General features: G+C 42.5%; 1 protein-coding gene across 8 annotated transcripts in view; it reads left to right on the forward strand.

Moving 5' to 3' along the window:
• ARL15 (ARF like GTPase 15) overlaps positions 1-18,226 on the forward strand; it is a 190,010-nt gene that overhangs the window by 39,540 nt on the left and 132,244 nt on the right. Inside the window, exons 1-2 of one of the 8 annotated variants that reach the window (XM_083403186.1) lie at positions 3,165-3,640; positions 5,342-5,513. The exons of 4 other annotated variants lie outside the window; for them this stretch is intronic. In XM_083403186.1, the coding sequence (XP_083259312.1) occupies positions 5,460-5,513 (54 nt within the window). In that variant the 5' untranslated portion in view covers positions 3,165-3,640; positions 5,342-5,459. Of the gene's footprint in view, positions 1-3,104; positions 3,641-5,341; positions 5,514-18,226 lie in introns of those variants that run through there. 3 more of the 8 variants (XM_083403183.1, XM_083403184.1, XM_083403191.1) reach the window with 3 other exon arrangements.

The raw sequence follows: 18,226 nt of genomic DNA on the forward strand, positions 1-18,226 counted from the left end.
TGGGAAGGCGATGGGCCATGCGGACGCCCTCAGCAGGCTACCACTACCGGAAACAGGCCCCGACCCAGCACCTGCACAAGAGGTTATGAGCCTGGAGCTGCTTCCCGACCGCCCCATTCAGGCACAAGAAGTTGCACACCATTCCAAGAAAGACAGGGTCATCTCCCGGGTCCTGGACTGGGTGTGGAGGGGATGGCCCAGCAACAGCCCTGGGCCAGAATTCGCTGGCTACACAACCCGCAAACATGAACTGTCGGCCCACAAGGGGTGCCTGTTATGGGGAAGCAGGGTCGTTGTTCCCCAGCCCCTCCGCAAAAGGGTCCTCACAGCCCTACACGAGACACACCCAGGGGTAGTAAGAATGAAGGCCCTGGCCAGGAGTTATGTGTGGTGGCCGGGGATCGACGGAGAGATAGAGGCCTGGGTCAAACACTGCCAGGCCTGCCAAGAATCCCGCCCAGATCCCCCAAGGGCCCCAGTCCAGTCCTGGGAGTCCGCCCGAGCACCATGGTCACGCCTGCATGTGGACTTTGCTGGCCCCTTTCAGGGGAAAACATTCTTCATAGTGGTGGACTCCTACACCAAATGGCTGGAAGTCGCACTGGTACCGTCCACTTCTACATCCGCAGCCATCCGGATACTACGCAGGCTGTTTGCAACCCACGGGCTCCCTGACACTCTCGTCTCAGACAACGGGACTGCATTCACGTCAGGAGAATTCCAAACCTTCACAGCGCAGAACGCCATCCACCACATCCGTTCGGCGCCATTCCACCCTGCCACCAATGGCCAAGCAGAACGCATGGTGCGGACCACCAAGGACACCCTTCGCCGCATGACGCAAGGGGATTGGGAGTACCGCCTTGCCACATTCCTCCTAGCACAGCACAGCACCCCCAGCTCAACGACTGGCCGGAGCCCCGCTGAACTACTAATGGGTCGGCGCCTTGCAATCAGATTGGACCGCCTTCACCCCGATAGAGCTCAGGATGAGGTAGTGGTGGGGGAAGGCAGGAACCCCCGGACCTTCGAGGCCCAGGACCCAGTGTACGCAAAGAATTTTGGGGCAGGCCCAGCATGGGTACCCGCCACAGTCACCAGGGTCACTGGCCCCGTGTCATACGAGGTGCTAACGGATGGGGGGCAATGCTGGCGCCGCCACTGCGACCAGATACGGCGACGATTCCCAGGAGAAAACCAGGAGGAGGAAAGGTCAGAGGAGTCCCAAGGGAACAGAGCGGCAGTGAGGCCCATAGAGCAGGAGGGGCCAGCAGGAGAGGCAGAATCAGTAAATACAGAGAGGACCCGCGAGGCCGAAAGGACACCGGAACCAGAACCACGACTGAGCGAGCCGGTTGCGCCAGACCAAACAGGCCCATCACAACCAGCATCCTTGGAACACGAGCCAGAACCTGAACCCCGGACCAGGGAACACCACAGGCCGCAACGCACACGTAGGCCGCCGGCGTACCTCAAGGACTATGAATGTGACCTCCCGGGCAGGACTGGAACTTAGAGGGGAGGGGTGTTATGTACTGAGTTGAATAGGATCGAAACTGCAACAGTCTGATTGGTCCTAGAACAATAGGATCCAAATCACAGCAGTCTGATTGGTCCTAGAACAATAGGACTCAGAATGCATCAGTCTGATTGGTCCTAGAACAATGCAGCAGTCTGATTGGTTGGCAGGAACCACCCAATCATGCTCCAGATATAAGTGAATCCACAACCTGATTGGCTTACAGTAGAATTCCAGAATTAGCCAATCATGTGCAGCCCATTGTGTAAATAATGTATATAAGCAGATACTTTGAGGGGACTTTCATTCATTCCTCCTCACCACTATGAGCTGAATAAAGAGCATGAAATCACCTTGCGACTCTGAGTATATTTCAAAAACGAAAGGAAGCAGCAATGAGAGGTCAAGAGCTTTCTTACTCCAGATCTTACTCACATTTAGGAAGAATAGGTAAGGTTCCATTCCCAGAGAGAGCAAGACTTTATACAAAATGTATTGGTGTAAAAAAGTTACAAGACAGACAGTTTGGAGATTTTCGCAGCAGGAGATTTGAGGTGCAGCTTTCAGTTTTCTTGTATATAATCCGAGTGCCTTGCTTCCAATTCATCACTGGGTCCTGGTCTTGCAGCACCTCTGGTTCCTGCCCCACCCCAAGCTGCTAAATCCCTGCGCATCTTGTGGTGGGGTGGAGAGAAGTGACAAGAAGTCAGTCTATATCACCCTCCAATGTAGTCTCTTTCAAAACAGACAAAGAAAAAAAGGGGAGAAAGTACTGTTTATGATGCCGGTTAACTAGCGGAGGAAGAGGGTGCAGAATGTAAAACGGGTTTTCCACTTGCTATTCGCTCTCCTGGTCCTCCATGCAGTGCACTGCCTAAGTGTGTGTGTGTGTGTGTGTGTATAATTAAAACTCAGAAGTGAGCTCTTATCAGTTTTTACTGATACCATACAGCCGTATCCCATGCACGTTCATTTCAGTGGAGCGTAAATTGGAGTAAACATTCATAGGACTGTCCTCCCTCCCTCCTGTAGTCTATCATGCCTTCCTCTTCGACCAGCTCACCTCACAGCATCTTCCATCCCTTTCTAAGTCCCTCTTCCATGCCCCTCTTCCTGTTCTAAACCACTCGTGGTATTGCAAAGTCTGTGCCAGGGATCAGGAACCTGTGGACCTCGAGATGCTGCTGGACTACAATTCCCATCAACCCTGACCACTTGCCATGTTGGCTGGGACTGATGACATCTGGGTCACAGGTTCCCCATTCCTGGTCTGTACCGGCCCAGCTTTGAAACCTGCATCCTCCCCGACCCCCTTTACTCTCCGCTCCTATTGCATTGCAGCCCTCCCATTCAGTCCTCCCCTCTGCCCTCCTGCCGCTTTTCTCGTGCCTTCCTCCCGTCAACTCCCCTGTGCGTCCCCTTTGACGCACAGCTTGCCCCCTTCGACCGCCTCTCTCCCTCCCACATCCCGATCTCCCCCTTCAAGTTCCCCCGCTCCTCCTATCTGCCTTGAGTTCCCCCACGCCCCAACCAAGTAGGGAGGCTGGGAAAGCATGTGTGTCCCTTTAAGAGCCTTCTTTCTTCGCCTCACGTGTATGATCAGCTGACAGTGACGCTACAGGGGGAAACTCTCCCTGTTCCTGAAACGTCGGGCGCTGCAGCGGGTTGCACGGGCGCCTGGTTGGGCTGGGCTCGTGTTTTGCTTCTCAGGCGTCTGCTGGGTCTGGCTGCAAAAGCAGCGCTGCTAGCGTTGCTGAGTGCTTGCTCGCTGAGGCTGAGCGAAGAGGGAAGCGTGCCGGGTTCGCGCGGGCAGAGACGGTGCAGGGCGAGCAGCGGTGTATTGGCAGCCTTGGAGATCCAGTCCTTGCCCACCCAGTTACTGAGACCGCTGACCGAGATCTCCCTGATTTCCGCCCTCCGGGAAGCTTCCTCACAGCGACGGCAACTCCATACCGTAGTCCCTGAGATTTTTTCCTTCCTTAGGAGCCGCTGAGACGACAGCCACTTCTTATCAGTCTCCAGACGTTTTCACCCACCTTGAGACTGCTTGATAAGAAGCAGGCTACTCTGTGACCTATTAACGCCTAATCCCAGTTGTTACCCTAGTTCATGGATTATCTGGTAGGTACTTGATTTAAACTGAATGAAATCGCCCTTCCCAATACATTTCTAGTTTGTTTCCGATTATGCACGTTCCTATGTCTTGATATCTGTATGCTTTTTTTTTTTTTTTTTTAATAATGGTTCATGGTGACAGCACATGCATCTTCTTCTTTTACTGGTTCATGGTGACAGCACATGATAAAAGGTCTCTTGGATTTAACAGAGAATTGTTTGTGCTATTTGAATAAGTGAAACTTTGTGGTTCTGTGAAGGTCCTTTTAGCATCAGTTTCACAAACAAACCTGAGTTTCTCTCTCTCTCTATTGTTGACAGGGTAGGGTGATGGGAAGAGGCTTTCCCTATTGTGTCTTGTGAGCTCTCGATTAGGAAATTGCATTCCTCACGCTCCAGGTTTTTTTTTTTTTATCAGACTTAAAACTATTAAAGGCCAGTGAGCAAGAATGGTTTTCCTAAAGAGGGCTATAGTCACACTCATTTGGTTATTAGACTTCTAAACGCCTGACCTCGGTCACTAGTTTTCCTCCTAAATGTATAAACAGAGGGAACGCTTGAATGCATCAAACTGAAACTGGGCATTTGTAGTTCTTTACCTGACTAGTTTGGTATTCAGCAGTAACACTTAGCAGTCTTTAATGACTTTTGCCCTTATTTGTACAAAAAGAGATTTTATCTCGGGTGTTTGCTCCAAGGTTGAATGACTTTTCAGGTTCATGAAAACACTGGCAACTACAAATCCGAATTGCGGTTACATATGAAATAACAACTTTACAAATCTAAAGTAAAACAAAACAAAGTTTACCTAACTGGTAGTAAACAAACACACATGGTTTGGTGTGCTTGTGTGTTGATGTACTCTCTGTTGCTGGATTTATGACTCTGGAGTATAAGTAAGCAGTGATGTTTTCCTGTGCTTTTCAAACAACTCACTTCTTTTCATTTCAGAATACATCTTGCCACTTAATGGTTAACGCTTGCAAGTAATTAAAGTAAATTATAAGCTATTTAGTCATAAAGTGTTAGTGTTCTGATATGCTGCTGCATGGAAGAGGTGTGAGTTGCTATGTCTCCTTGGTTTCAGATTCTTATAAAGTGGTTGAGAAGTAAAGGAATATATGAAGAGATGCCAACTTATGTGACCAACATCCGTGCAGACTGCACCTGTGAAACTTATATTATAGTTTCTTGAAATTTCACTGCTTGAGTTCCCAAATTGTCAAAACCTCACAGGAAAGGCCTGTGTGAATAAATTGGCCCATAAAATCTATCTGTAAGATTGGTTTAATTATCTTAACAGGAGTTAGAATTTTTTTACTTTTTGATATTTTGAGGTGGAATGTCCTTCTGTTTGTGAGACCAAAAATATTTTTTTGGGTGGGTGGAAGCCTGCTTTTAAAAAAGAGTTACCTTAAAAGGCTAACAAATTTAGTATGGTGTAAGCTTTTGTGGATGACAGTCCATTTCACCAGATGTATGAAGTGTTATTCTGAGTTACAGGTATATAGTAACATATTTGAGAGGAGGGGCAGAATTGTAATTGTGAGCTCAGAAGGAAATGAGATGTAGAAAGTGCAGATACAGCAATAATTATGTAATTAACAAAACTGTAGTTGGTGAATAATAACCTGGTATTTGTATACCAATTAACACATGCAGTATGCTAATAAAAGTACAACTACTTTGTCCCAATTCACTTCACAGGAGATGGAATCCACCCAAGAGTTTGCAAAGAACTTAAATGTGAAATTGATCTTCTCACAAAAAAATTGTAACTTGTCTCTTACATCAGCCTCCATACCTGAGGATCAGAAAACAGCCAATGCAACACCAATTTTTTTTGAAAGGGAACCAGGGAGGATCCTGGAAATTACAGGCCAGTTAACATCTGTCCCATTAAAACTGGTGGAGAGTATTTATAAAGATAAAATAACCAAGCATATAGAAGAGTAAGCCTTATTGAAGCAGAACCAGCATTGCTTCAGCAAGGGAAAATCCTATATCACGAATCTATTCAAGTTCTTTGACAGTGGCAAGAAGCATTTAGATAGAGGTTGGCATAGTGTATTTTCAAAAAGCTTTCATCTTGTTCATAAGCAATCTAGAGTTAGAAGTGAGCAGTGAAATTGTTCAGAGTAGTTAAAACAAAAGGAGATCACAAAGATTTCCAAAAGGACCTCTCCAAACTGAGTAGTGAAGGACTAGGAATGAGACCAGGGGTCCTTCACTGCCAGTTTAGACAGTGGATATGTGAAATTAATGGCCCCCCTCCCATGTGCATCACTTTACACTTGCTTACATTGAACTGCATTTGCCATTCAGGACAGGTAGAAGAAAGTACTTCTTCATACAACACATAGTTAAACTATGGTGCTTGTTCCTACAGAAGCCAGTGATGATCCCCAACCTAGATAGCTTTAAAACATGGAGGAGAGGGTTGTGGAAGGTAACTAGCCACGAGCTGTTAGCAGTAATGATTCTGAATAGCAGTTGCTGAAAATCACATGAAGGGAGTGCCGTTTTGCTCAAATCTTCCTTGTATGTTTCCCACGGGCATCTGGTTGATCACTGTGAGAACAGGATGCTGCGCTAGATGTGCTATCAGCCTGATCCAGGATCCTCCTCTTATGTACTTATTGTAATTTGGCACTTTCATGATCTCCTTGAAGTTTTTTGTTATGATGTTCTGTATTGTTACTAATCTACAACACATACTGGGCAATGGCACTAACCTCTTGCAGGGCTTGCTTCCAAAGAGCTCACCAACCTAAAACAGTTAATCAGCAGTAATGGCAGTTGACAAAACAGAAATACAAACAAAGAAATTAGTCTCTATTTATTGGACATGTTTGCCAACTGTGGCAACACTATTACAGGACATAACAATGTCATTTACAACATTAGGGATTCATTCACCTGCTCGTCTTGCAATATGAGGTATGCCACCCTCTGCCAGCAATGCTCCTCTTGGCAAACAAACCAGTCTTTGTACAAAGGAATAAACAGACAGAAATCTGTCATCAGAAATGACAATGTTAAGAAACCAGGGTGGGGTGGGGGTGGGGGTGGGGGAGACTTCGGCATCTGGAATACTCTGTAACTGACCTTAGAAGTACAATCCTTGAACAAAGAAACTTCAAAGAGAAACTGGAATGTGAAACAGCTCATTCACAGTTCACCAGGAGTTTCAGTTCTATCAATTCTGGGCTGAGCTTGTTAAAGGTGTGTGTTTTTTAAAAATTAATGGTACATTTCTTGATTGGCTTACCAGTCATTGATCACCAATGACTGTTTTGTGAATGATCACAAAATTATCACTTTCAGTACTATCCCACATTTCATTTACCTCTAACCTTCCTTCCTTCCTTCCTTCCTTCCTTCCTTCCTTCCTTTCTTTCTTCTCACTCAAACACTAAGACACACCAACCTTACCTGTAACTTAGGATCTTAGTTCATGAAGTGAACTGTAGTCCGTGAAAGCTTATGTCATAATAAATTGGTTTGTCTTTAAGGTTTGGCAAGACTCTCTGTTGTTTAAAATGGGAGCAGTATTTGACCGAAATAGATTTCTATAGCTCTTTGGTCAGCCTACCTTACTGCATCTCCCTAAAATGAAAACAAAAATTAACAGTTTACTGCTGAAAAATAAAATAAAATGGTGAGGTTTGAGAAAGTTTGCACATTATGTGTAAAGGATTCATTTGTCTCCAAAACATTTGTTGAACAGATTGTGTTCAGTCTTTATGCTGGGAAAGAAGATGTTTAACGAGATGGTATGCTTCTTTTTAAGAGCTTAGTTAATGGACCACTAGTAATGAACTTGAATGTTCCAAGAGCAAGCATGCTGCAGCTCCCTGGAAACCTGGAGATTTCTCAAGTGATTTTCTGGATAAATCTGTCTCTCATGTGTTTTTGAAGGAAACATTGACATGCATGACTTCTGCAGAACTCTGTTGAACGCTTAGTATATTTAATTGATTTTGAAATAGGCTCATGTATGTGGGAAATTTACAAAATGCTCTTAGCTGAGCTCAGACTGACCTATTTCTCGGCTTCTTGCCCTTCCATTCTGCTGTCTTACTGCATGCAGCCTCACTGTTTGCTAATGGTGTGCGTTGTGAAAATATGACATACTTGCTTTTCTTTCTTTTAAAATGTTTTCAGCACCTGCTCTTGCTGTTCTTAAAATGTACCTGTATCAGTTCTTCTTCTGCCATAACTCACCCAAAGGATGGTACCCTATTAGATTTATTATGCCTTTTTATGAAATGTGAGACTAGAATTTAAAATCCCTACTTTTTGACATGTCTAGTTATTATGGGTTGGTAGTCTGCTTGATTTGCTATGTATGAAAGGAAAGACAGAAGAATACAGTTTGGAACTTTAATATGATTTCTTTTCCCCCTTCTTGCCAAAAAACCAAAACCCCCAACCTCTTAAACAAAATTAAAAACAGAACAATAATCCTAACGTGTGCATGTACATATCTTTTCTTAATGATACAGGTTTGCCATCTTTTTCAAAATGGCAGATTCAGCCCGTTGCTTGTTCAGCAGGCCGCGGCTTTGGTGGACCTAACTCCATAGAATCAGGTTGCAATAATGCTAATGTTGGACGTATCTAGTGATGGATGACCAATACTTTTTAAATGTTGGTTGCCTAGGCCATGTAAATTGCCTCATTTTTGTTTTAAAAAGCTGTCTAGAAAGCTTCATGGATAAATCTGTGCTGGTAGTTGGGCTTCAAAATCAAGAAACTTATAATTGCATGAACGATTTACAGCTTCCAATATAAGTTTGTCTATAAAACTGTATTTAGCCATGTTTGTATCTAGAATAATTTAGAGAAGTGGCTTTCAAATGGTCTCCGAAGGGAATCCGAGGTTTCCTTGGAAGCTGATCAAGTATTCTTCAGTAGGAATAATAGTAGTTGGTAACAGCAGCCAAGTACCCCTGAAATATTCCTTGGCTACTGCTACTAATTTCCCCCTAAAATACTCAGTAATTTGGGAAGTGTTGGATATGTTATAGCATATAATCTCAGCTGGCAGATGATGGTGAGGGCCAGTGTGTCACCCTGTGTGTCACAGGGTCCATGTACTTGTGATGGCAGTGAAGTGATTTCTTCCCCAAATATTGCAGTTAGCTTTTGAAAGAAAACTCATATTGGTATGTGTGTATGTGTGTGTGTGTGGATTTCACAAAGATTGTGACTGTAGAGCAGAGCTTTCCAAAGTGTGTGTCGTGATGTTAGTGTGTTGGCTGCAGTGTGTAGGTGTGTTATGCAAACGCTCCCCACACTCCTCCCTGGGCTGGAGAGGGGTTAGTCTAACCTCCAGTTTGCTAGTAAAACTTAATTACTGTGTCACGAAATGATGCACGTCTAAAAAGTGTGTCACCAACATGAAAAGTTTGGAAAGCTCTGCTGCAGAGGGTGAACTTTAGCACTCGTCTCCTGGATGCTGCAATCCAGATACTCCCCCACCACTGGACCTGGCTTTTAGTTGTTAAAAAGGACATGTTGTAAATGCTAATCATATTGTTAACACCAATTGGTAATTAGACCCTACAGTCGATCACTGTTTTGAGGTGGAGCACAAGGAGGAGAATGATGCCTGAGTTCATGGCTAGTCTTGTATCCTTGTTGTGGGGGCAGATGACAGGGCAAGTGTTGATTTTGTTCCCCTGGCTATGACGGATCACTCATCGTTGTGCCTGAGGTGAGTGCAGAGTAGCCCTGGACACCAGCTCTGTCACCATGGTGATGGTGACATCTACCTCATACTGCCATCAGTATGAGGTTTCATTTCATGGAAGAGGAAGCAAACAGCAAGATTAGAGTCATGGAGGAGAATCCCCAGAGCTCTAAAAGGCTTGTAGTTTTGGGAGGGGAAAAGGATGCTGATTGAGAAGCCCCCATCCCTACACTCACTAATGTAAATTTGATTCCTAGTCAACCCTCAATAATACAAGAACAAAAATATATCTCTAATAAAGCCATGAAACAGAGAAAAGTGGCAAATAAAAACCAGGCTTATGACTTGCTTTAGGCCAGGGGTCAGCAAACTTTTTCAGCAGGGGCCCAGACCACTGTCCTTCAGACCTGGGGTGGGGGGCAGACTATATTTTGGAAAAAAAATATGAACGAATTCCCAGGCCCCACAAATAACCCAAAGATGTATTTTAAATAAAAGCACACATTCTACTCATGTAAATACACCAAGCAGGCCCCACAACTAACCCAGAGATATATTTTAAATAAAAGGACACATTATACTCATGTAAAAACACGCTGATTCCCGGACCATCCGCAGGCCGGATTTAGAAGGCAATTGGGCCAAATCTGGCCCCCGGGCCTTAGTTTGCCTACCCATGCTTTAGGCAGTTGGCCCTGAATCTGTTGATTTTTGTTTCTTTCTTAAATAGATCCTTCAAGCCTGAAATATTTGCTCTAGGATAGCCTTCCCCTTTGTAAGCTGGTTAACATGGAAATGGTTCTGTGAAAGTAGAAAGATTGAAAATAGTAAGGGATATTGATTAATAACAGAAACTTTCTATCAAAATAACAACTCCTGAGAATAGGAAGAGTGGGAATTCCCTACAACAATGTAATTTTCAAATACTTCTCACATGTGGCATACACTGTGCAAAGATGCTGTTAATATGGCAGAATGAATATATTCAGTGCTGATCTTAGGTTGGTATTATAGAGTGATTTAACCACAATTCAACATTGTTGACAAAGTAAGATGAAGAGCATTTTTAAGCTGCAAGTTGTGCTGATAAATGGTGTGTGATAGGTCTGGAATGTTTTACATGCCCATACTCATGTACTATTCTTGTGATTGTATAATATGTCAACAGGACACACTCCTGATAAAAGCTTCCCAGCTATTAAGTTTGGTCTTCTTGCAGGGCTCCTATGTATTTTAAAGCTTCAAAATAAATCTGCAGGCAAAGCTTTCGCCATCCTTGTTCAAATTCTTTAAAAGTACTGGTGATCTGCCTTGGGAGTGGTGGAGGGGTTGCAGCAAGCTTCCTACATGTTTGTAGTTAGGAAAATTGGACAACTGCAGATACACTTTTGATAGAGGGCTTTTTTGAAGAGTCAGTTGGCAAAACACAAGGGTAGGAGATGGGAAAATGAGAGTAGCATAGCTTGGAGGTACTCCTGGATCCATCACTGTTGCTTGAGGCTCAGGTTGCCTTGGTGGCATGGAGTGCTTTCCATCAGCTTTGGCTGGTGGCCCAGCTGCACCCTTATCTGGACAAAGATAGCCTAACTATTGTTGTCTGTGGTCTGGTAACCTTTAGGTTAGATTACCTTAACACACTATATATGTGAGGCTGCCTCCGATGACAGTTTAGAAATTTCAGCTGGTGCAGAATTTGGTGGGCAGTTTGCTTACCATACATCACTGTTTCTGGCCCAACTGCACTGGCTGCCGATCAGTTTCCAGGCCTAATTCAAAGTGCAGGATTTGACCTATAAAGCCTTAAATGGCTCAGGACAGCAATACCTCAAGGTCCGCCCTTCTCCATAAGAACCAAGCTAGACCCTGCAATCCCTGGCAAAGACCCTGATGTTGGGAAAGATGGAGGGCACAAGGAGAAGGGGACGACAGAGGACGAGATGGTTGGACGGTGTTCTCGAAGCTACAAACATGAGCCTGACCAAACTGCGGGAGGCAGTGGAAGACAGGAGTGCCTGGCGTGCTCTGGTCCATGGGGTCACGAAGAGTCGGACACGACTAAACAACAACAGACCCTGCAATCATAAGCTGAGACCTTTCTTTGTGTGCCTCCTCCATAAGAGGTTCGGAGGGTGGTAACACAAGAACAGGCCTTTTCTGTGGTGCCCCCGCATTTGTGGAATGCTCTCCCCAAGGAGGCTTGTCTGGTGCCTTCATTGCATACCTTTAGGTGGCAGGTAAAAACATTTCTCAATTACCAGGCCTTTGACTGATTAAATAATCAATGTCCTTTTAAATATGTTTGTGGGAGGAGGGTTCTTTGGTGTTTGTTGTTTTGGTTATGTATTTTGTGTGTTCATTTTGTAGTTCTGTGTTGTGAACTATCTTGTGATCTTCAGATGAAGGGTGGCATACCAGTTTAATAAAGAAAATAATCATAATCATAAAACAGTATTGGATCATTATAATTTTTGTACAACGAGAACAAGAAAGTTCTGATTTGTAGACTGAGAGCACACCTCTTGAATATAAGACCCAGATGCATGTTTTGAAATACATCAAATCAGGAGACAATTTGACATGTGAAAGGGTAGAGCAGCTCTTCTTAATTCTGACAAACCTTCATTTCTTATAAGTCCTTGATAAACATGACAAATATGAAGAAGCAGACTCAGCAACAGCTCAGAAAATAAGATTAAATAAATTTCATGTAGTATTCATTGAGTTTCTTTGCCCCCCTTCTTTTTCCTCAGCTCTTTTTATAGAAATGATTGGTTATGTCTGCTTCGCACTGTGGAGGCTGGAAGAGACATAATAATTTTCAGAGTATCATAAATAATTTTCTTTTTATGATAATGTTGATTGATTATCCTGTTTGGATGTCAAGGAAGAGTTCTCTGGGAAGAGTTATTGATGGTTAAACAAGTCTGAGAATTGTAGGTCTGTGAACTACAGTTCAGACATTTTTTGGGGGGTGGGGTGGGAGCCATGACTGTTTAAAGTAGTTTGATAATGCTTTAAATTTATAGTGCAGATGAGGCTTGAGAGTGTGCTGCCTTGCCAAAGGACACCCGGTGAGCTCTCAACTGGGGACCTCTGAGTCTCATTTGTGTTCAATATACTACTATACCAATTAACAGCTGGATTAGTTTACAGAGGATAATCAGGGTTCATTTGAAGCAGTTTGTATGTATGTTCAGTGCACCTTGGCAGTTGTCACTCTTGGTAACTCCGGCTTCTTCACATCTGTTGTTGACATGGATTATTGAGAGATCACCTGAGCTGTGCAGTTTTCGTGCTTTCAGCATGGAGTTAAATGATACCTAATTTGTTTCCAACACTTAGCAGTCCTTGGTCTCTATGCTCTCACACATTTGGCTTCTGTGCCTATGCAGAGCAATGTTCAGAAACTTGTACAATTAAACCAGTAAGATATTTTTGATGTAGAGGTCTGCCACAGAAGCTAGTGTGTATGCCTATTAGGGCATGGCCAACATTTTTCTGAGTTTTTGGTCATTTCTGTATATCTGTGGTGTGTATTACAACACTTTAATCATATGTACTATATAGTGGTACCTCGGGTTACATATGCTTCAGGTTACATATGCTTCAGGTTACAGACTCCGCTAACCCAGAAATAGTACCTCGGGTTAAGAACTTTGCTTCAGGATGAGAACAGAAATCGTGCTCCGGCGGTACGGCAGCAGCGGGAAGTCCCATTAGCTAAAGTGGTGCTTCAGGTTAAGAACAGTTTCAGGTTAAGAGCGGACCTCCAGAACGAATTAAGTACGTAACCAGAGGTACCACTGTAAAATGTTTTTGAGACCTGTCTGTTTTTTGTTTGTTTTTGGCTATAGCCTGCATTCAGACTCTTCTACATCTTGCTGGAGGGAAGGTGGTAAAAGAGGATCATACTTCCACCTTTGTATTTCTTCTCATGCCTATGGCCATTTTAAGAAATGCTAAGGGTATGGGAGCAAATTCCCCTTGATGGCCAGACACAATTGATGCCTGTTTTTGCCAAAGTCAAATGCATACTGATACGATAATACTGCTGCTACTTTATTACTGATATACCCCTGTGGCTGTTCTTAAATCAGTGCACACCTGTGTGATTAGGAATTGCAACAAAAAAATATTTATCTTTAATGCAAGTAAAATTAAATCAAAAGCTTATACAGATATGTATGTATTTTTTTGTTTTGTTTCTGTTTTTTAAAGTGCAGCTATTTTATAATGGGATACGTTGCAAGAGGAATCTTCAGGTTGGACTTTGGAACTTAAGTAACATTATAGAACAGTAATATTTATCTACTGTTGAATCAAGCATCGGCTTCAGTTCTGTGGAGTGATAACTTAGGTTTTATGTTTGCAGGGGAAACAGTCTCTCACTGGCTCCCTGTGGATACACATTGCTTATTTATTCCTGCATGATTTCTGAGAGCATTCCTTGGTGTGGATAGTGACAATATAGCATCATGACTTAGTTCCCTGTTGCTTGTTCCAAGGCTTTGATTAAGCATCAAATGAAGGTGCCTGGCAGTCTTGAATGTTTAACTTGAAACAACTTGTGAGTGCAAATGTTTTGTTTTCTCTTTCATGCTCACCATGTAAACTCCTTGCAGAAAACTGCAGTAAACTGTAAGTAAATGAAACTTAAAAATGGCCCACCATTGAAAACTTTGGCTGGTTATTGAACCTTTTCTTAAGAAATCCTAACTGACAAACAGCACAATATTCCATTTCAAAGCCTGTCTTTTTGTTTTAAGTTTAGAGCATGAAAGTCCTAAAATATAAAATAAAATAAAATAAATAAAATAAAATAAAAGTAACTGTAATCAGGAAACAGGTCTCTCATTACATATTTCCACCATCCACTGAAGCTGTTGTTATTTTCTGGCTCTTTTCATTCCATGTAATCCTTAATTAGTTGAACTGCTGCTATACACAGCCCCCCACCCAGGTAACTTTAAAAATATCATAAAGGTCATAAACTTCTAGCATTTTCTGCTGCTTTCCCCAGCAGCATAGCAAGCCTGGGGCAGACCAGAGTTGTTGAACTTTTTTTTAGCTGAGGGTGGCCAGCTATGTTTTGCCACTCCTCCCCCTTTTTATAGTTTCTTATCGTCACAAGAGATTTAGGCTCTCCAGAGTAGGACACATGGCCACACTTTGTTGACTTTGTTCACATCATGGCAAGCCATGGTTAAGCAGATTGGTTAAAACACAATCCTTGGCTTAACATTATTATACCCCAAACTGGACTTTTGGTATGTTTTTCTCCAAACAATCCACAGTTGGTGAGCCATGAACAGACATTGGCCTTAGATTGTGGTTATTTTGGAGCCCAACAGAGTACAACACCTAGTTTGGATGTATGCCAAGGATTGTGTTTTGTTTCTTCCACCTGCTCTAGGGGAGAACTGGAGTGGGAGTAATCGGTGCATTCATGGTTAACCATTAACCATGGCTTGCCATAGCATGCAAACACACCCAATATTTTATGAATTACTATGGTTTTTCTTTGAAACCTGTTGCAACCCTTTGCTGTAGCCTGTGGCAAAGGGTACCTTTTAATTATTTACTGTTTCAGGAAAACAACTTTAGAAATCTGTGTTGCATGTAAAAATACAGTGTACATTTGTATGCTCCTTAATTATAATAGTGGGTAAAAGATTGCCCTGCTTACTTTTCATAACCATACATTTATCCTGCCCTTTCTCAATTTTCTCATCATAGGCCGATAGGAATTTCTTGCAATAGTTTTGATAGTCTTCACTCACTTTCTTCATAATCTGCTTAAAATACACAAACATTAAAATATAAATATCCATGGCTAAAACTGCAATTCACACCCCATTATCCACAGGAATACTTTTAGCAATAAGCATTTATTTGTATGGCTTTCAGACTACCTAAGATCTGTCCTCTGTTGGACGTTGTAGATTGCTGTGGGGAATATCTCTAGAAAAGATAAGTGGCTCTTACCTAGGCTCAGTGGCGTAGCGTGGGTTGTCAGCACCCGGGGCAAGGCAAGTAATTTGCGCCCCCTAACCTGGGGCAAGGCAAGTAATTTGCGCCCCCCCCCGCTGCACTGTCCCTCCCCCAGATAGTCCCTCGCTCTCTCTCTGCACCGCACCGCACGCCTGGCACCCTCCCCTCCACAGTGGGCGGCGACCCGGTGGCTCGAATCGGATTCGCACAGCCAGCACTGCAGTGAGAGAGAGTGAGTGAGCAAGGTAGGGGCAGAGAGCTGCAAGTGCGAGCGCCCCCCCCCAGATGTTGCGCCCGGTGCGGCCGGCCCCCCCTGCACCCCCCACGCTACACCACTGCCTAGGCTACAGTTGGAAGCTAGAGAACAGTCCATGTTGCCCTGACAGTTGGTCTGTTCTGATAGGTGAGGCCTGCCCTACATATATAGTCTGCGAAGCTGAGGTTACCATATGAGGAACATTTAAAAATATATATTTCCATAGTGTTTAATTGCTGGTACGTCTAATTGTTTCACTGATAATACCTGTGCAGATATTGCCAGCTTTCTTAATGTGTCTTTCCAAAACCGTAAGCTGCAGTGGTTCAGCATACTATTGTGAAAATTGACCATAGCATACTATTGTGAAAATTGACCATAGCAAATCTGCCTGCTGAACAGTAAAAAAGAAATTCTTTTCTATGATAACTTCTCTTTGTTTCTTAATTAGGTTTGTGATGCGTAGTTCCCCTGCCACACACACACACACACACACACACACACAAGCTGTTTGATACTGCCTGTAGTTCACACTGAAAAAAACCCCCAGGGCTTTCTTATGCATTTTTACAGTATATGCATTGAGAGTGCAATCATTGAATCAGCCCACCTATGGATATAGTTAGATATTTCTAAGCCGTTTCAGCCACTGTGCTAATGGGCATAGCAGCCGCTTGCTGCAGATAAATTGTTAGATGGGCCTGTTCACCCATTTCATAATCGATGTGAACAGTATATCCAAAGTATTTGAAGTGGAATCTGACCCTCTGTTTCAAATCAATCTATTATTAACTGCTAAAGTAAGAGCAGATACTAAAAATACTGGTTCTTCATCAATACTTAAGAATATTACTATTATTATTTATTTTATTAATGAATTGCTTCCTATGGGACATCTCCAGGTGATTTATAGTGCAATGTAAGGTACTTTATGTTATGCGTAGTGGTCCACTCTTCAGCTCAAAGGCTTGTTGGAGTAGATAACAATACAAATGCTTAGGACAGTAAAAACAGCATGATAAAAATGGAAAAGCAGCAAGATAAAATAGAAATGGCCCATGTCATCTGGATTAAAATTGTAGATTTAAAAAGATATCTGTTGATATACAGTTTACCTTGGATATGAGGTTTAGACAATGGTTTTTGCAAGTCCTACAGTTGCCAAGAGACATTTCTCCCTCCCCCCCCACTACACTCAGGATTGTACCTGACATAGGACACAGGCACACCACACTTAGCTAGTGAGCTGTGAGCTATTGAGCTATGCATGGAGAACAATGCTGTCTTGAGCAGGAAGGATTACAGATGACTGGATAGGACAGTAATGCTGCCTGAAAAGACCCCAAATGGAAGCAAAGGTGCTTGTTGACCAGAATTCAAGTGACTTTTCACTTTTGTTTTATGTTTGTCAATTATGCCACTCCTCGCAGAAGTGGACATTAGTGTAGGATTCAAGTGTCTAATTGAGATGGATCAGTGTTTCCAAACTCTTTTCTCCATGGACCACTTGAAAATTGCCAAGCATCTTGGCAGACAATGATTTTTCTGCTTGTTTTAGCAGAAAAGATAGGATAGTGACATATGTCAGATATGGAATACTTTCTATATAAGGCTGCTTTCATTTCTGGAGGGGAATCACCTTTAATAATGTTTTAGCTGTGTGGTCCCCCCCCTTTTTTTTTTACAAAAATGCTGCTGAAAGCAATAAACTTCTCTGGACTCCAAATAAAACGTTTTAAATGTGTTGCAAAGTGCAATATACAAATGTGACACTAGATGGCGAGAGTGAGCTATGCAAAATTCAATGTACTTTTCAAAACCTTTTTTTTATATAAAAAAACAATTTTCATAGTGTTTTTTTTAATGGGTAGATTCCACCTCAGTTTGTGTTAAGGAGTTACTATAGAGAAGCTACAGTCTTGCTTGTACTTGTTCTTTCAGCCCTCTTGTAAAACTAATTACAAACTTAACCTTTCCCTTTTGTATGTGATGGCTGAATATATTTATTACATTTTTTTAGTCTTGTTATTCACAAGGGTGTTTTACAGATACACAGTAAGTTTTATATTTAAGTTACACTCCTTTTGTATTTATCGTGGTTTTGTTTGCAGCTGGAAAGCCTTATTATTGTAGCATTTGCTAAAGGTCAAAAGCAAATTAATTGTGTGCTGAATAAGAATTCAAACTGAAGTTACATAACCTTTGTTGTATGTGTTGGCTTCACTACTAAAACAATGACTCTAAACTTCTCATACTAAGCTTCGTCATGTTGAAATTTAGCTGAAATTTCCTTGTACTGGAAAATTGAGGGCTGGGAAAAAAATCTCAGTATTGCATACACTTGCTACATTTTCTTTCTTAAAAGCTTGTTTAACAGAAATATGCACACCAATAGCAAGTTGTTTTCTGTGACAGCAAACCATCCAACTAACTAAAGCAATTGCTAATAGTAGCCTTAGAACAATCTAATACAGTTACAATCTGGGTTTTTTCATCCAGAAATCAGATGCATGCTAGATACAAGTCTTTAAAGCTCAACTTTTAATTATATTTGGAAGACAGGAAAGTCATTGTCAGTACACAATATAATCTAAAAGTTTGATTTTAACTTATAATTTGTAACTTTGGTTTGTTAATTATATCTTAT

Source organism: Podarcis tiliguerta (genome assembly GCF_965153285.1).
Source record: "Podarcis tiliguerta genome assembly, chromosome: 11".
Classification (NCBI taxonomy): domain Eukaryota; kingdom Metazoa; phylum Chordata; class Lepidosauria; order Squamata; family Lacertidae; genus Podarcis; species Podarcis tiliguerta.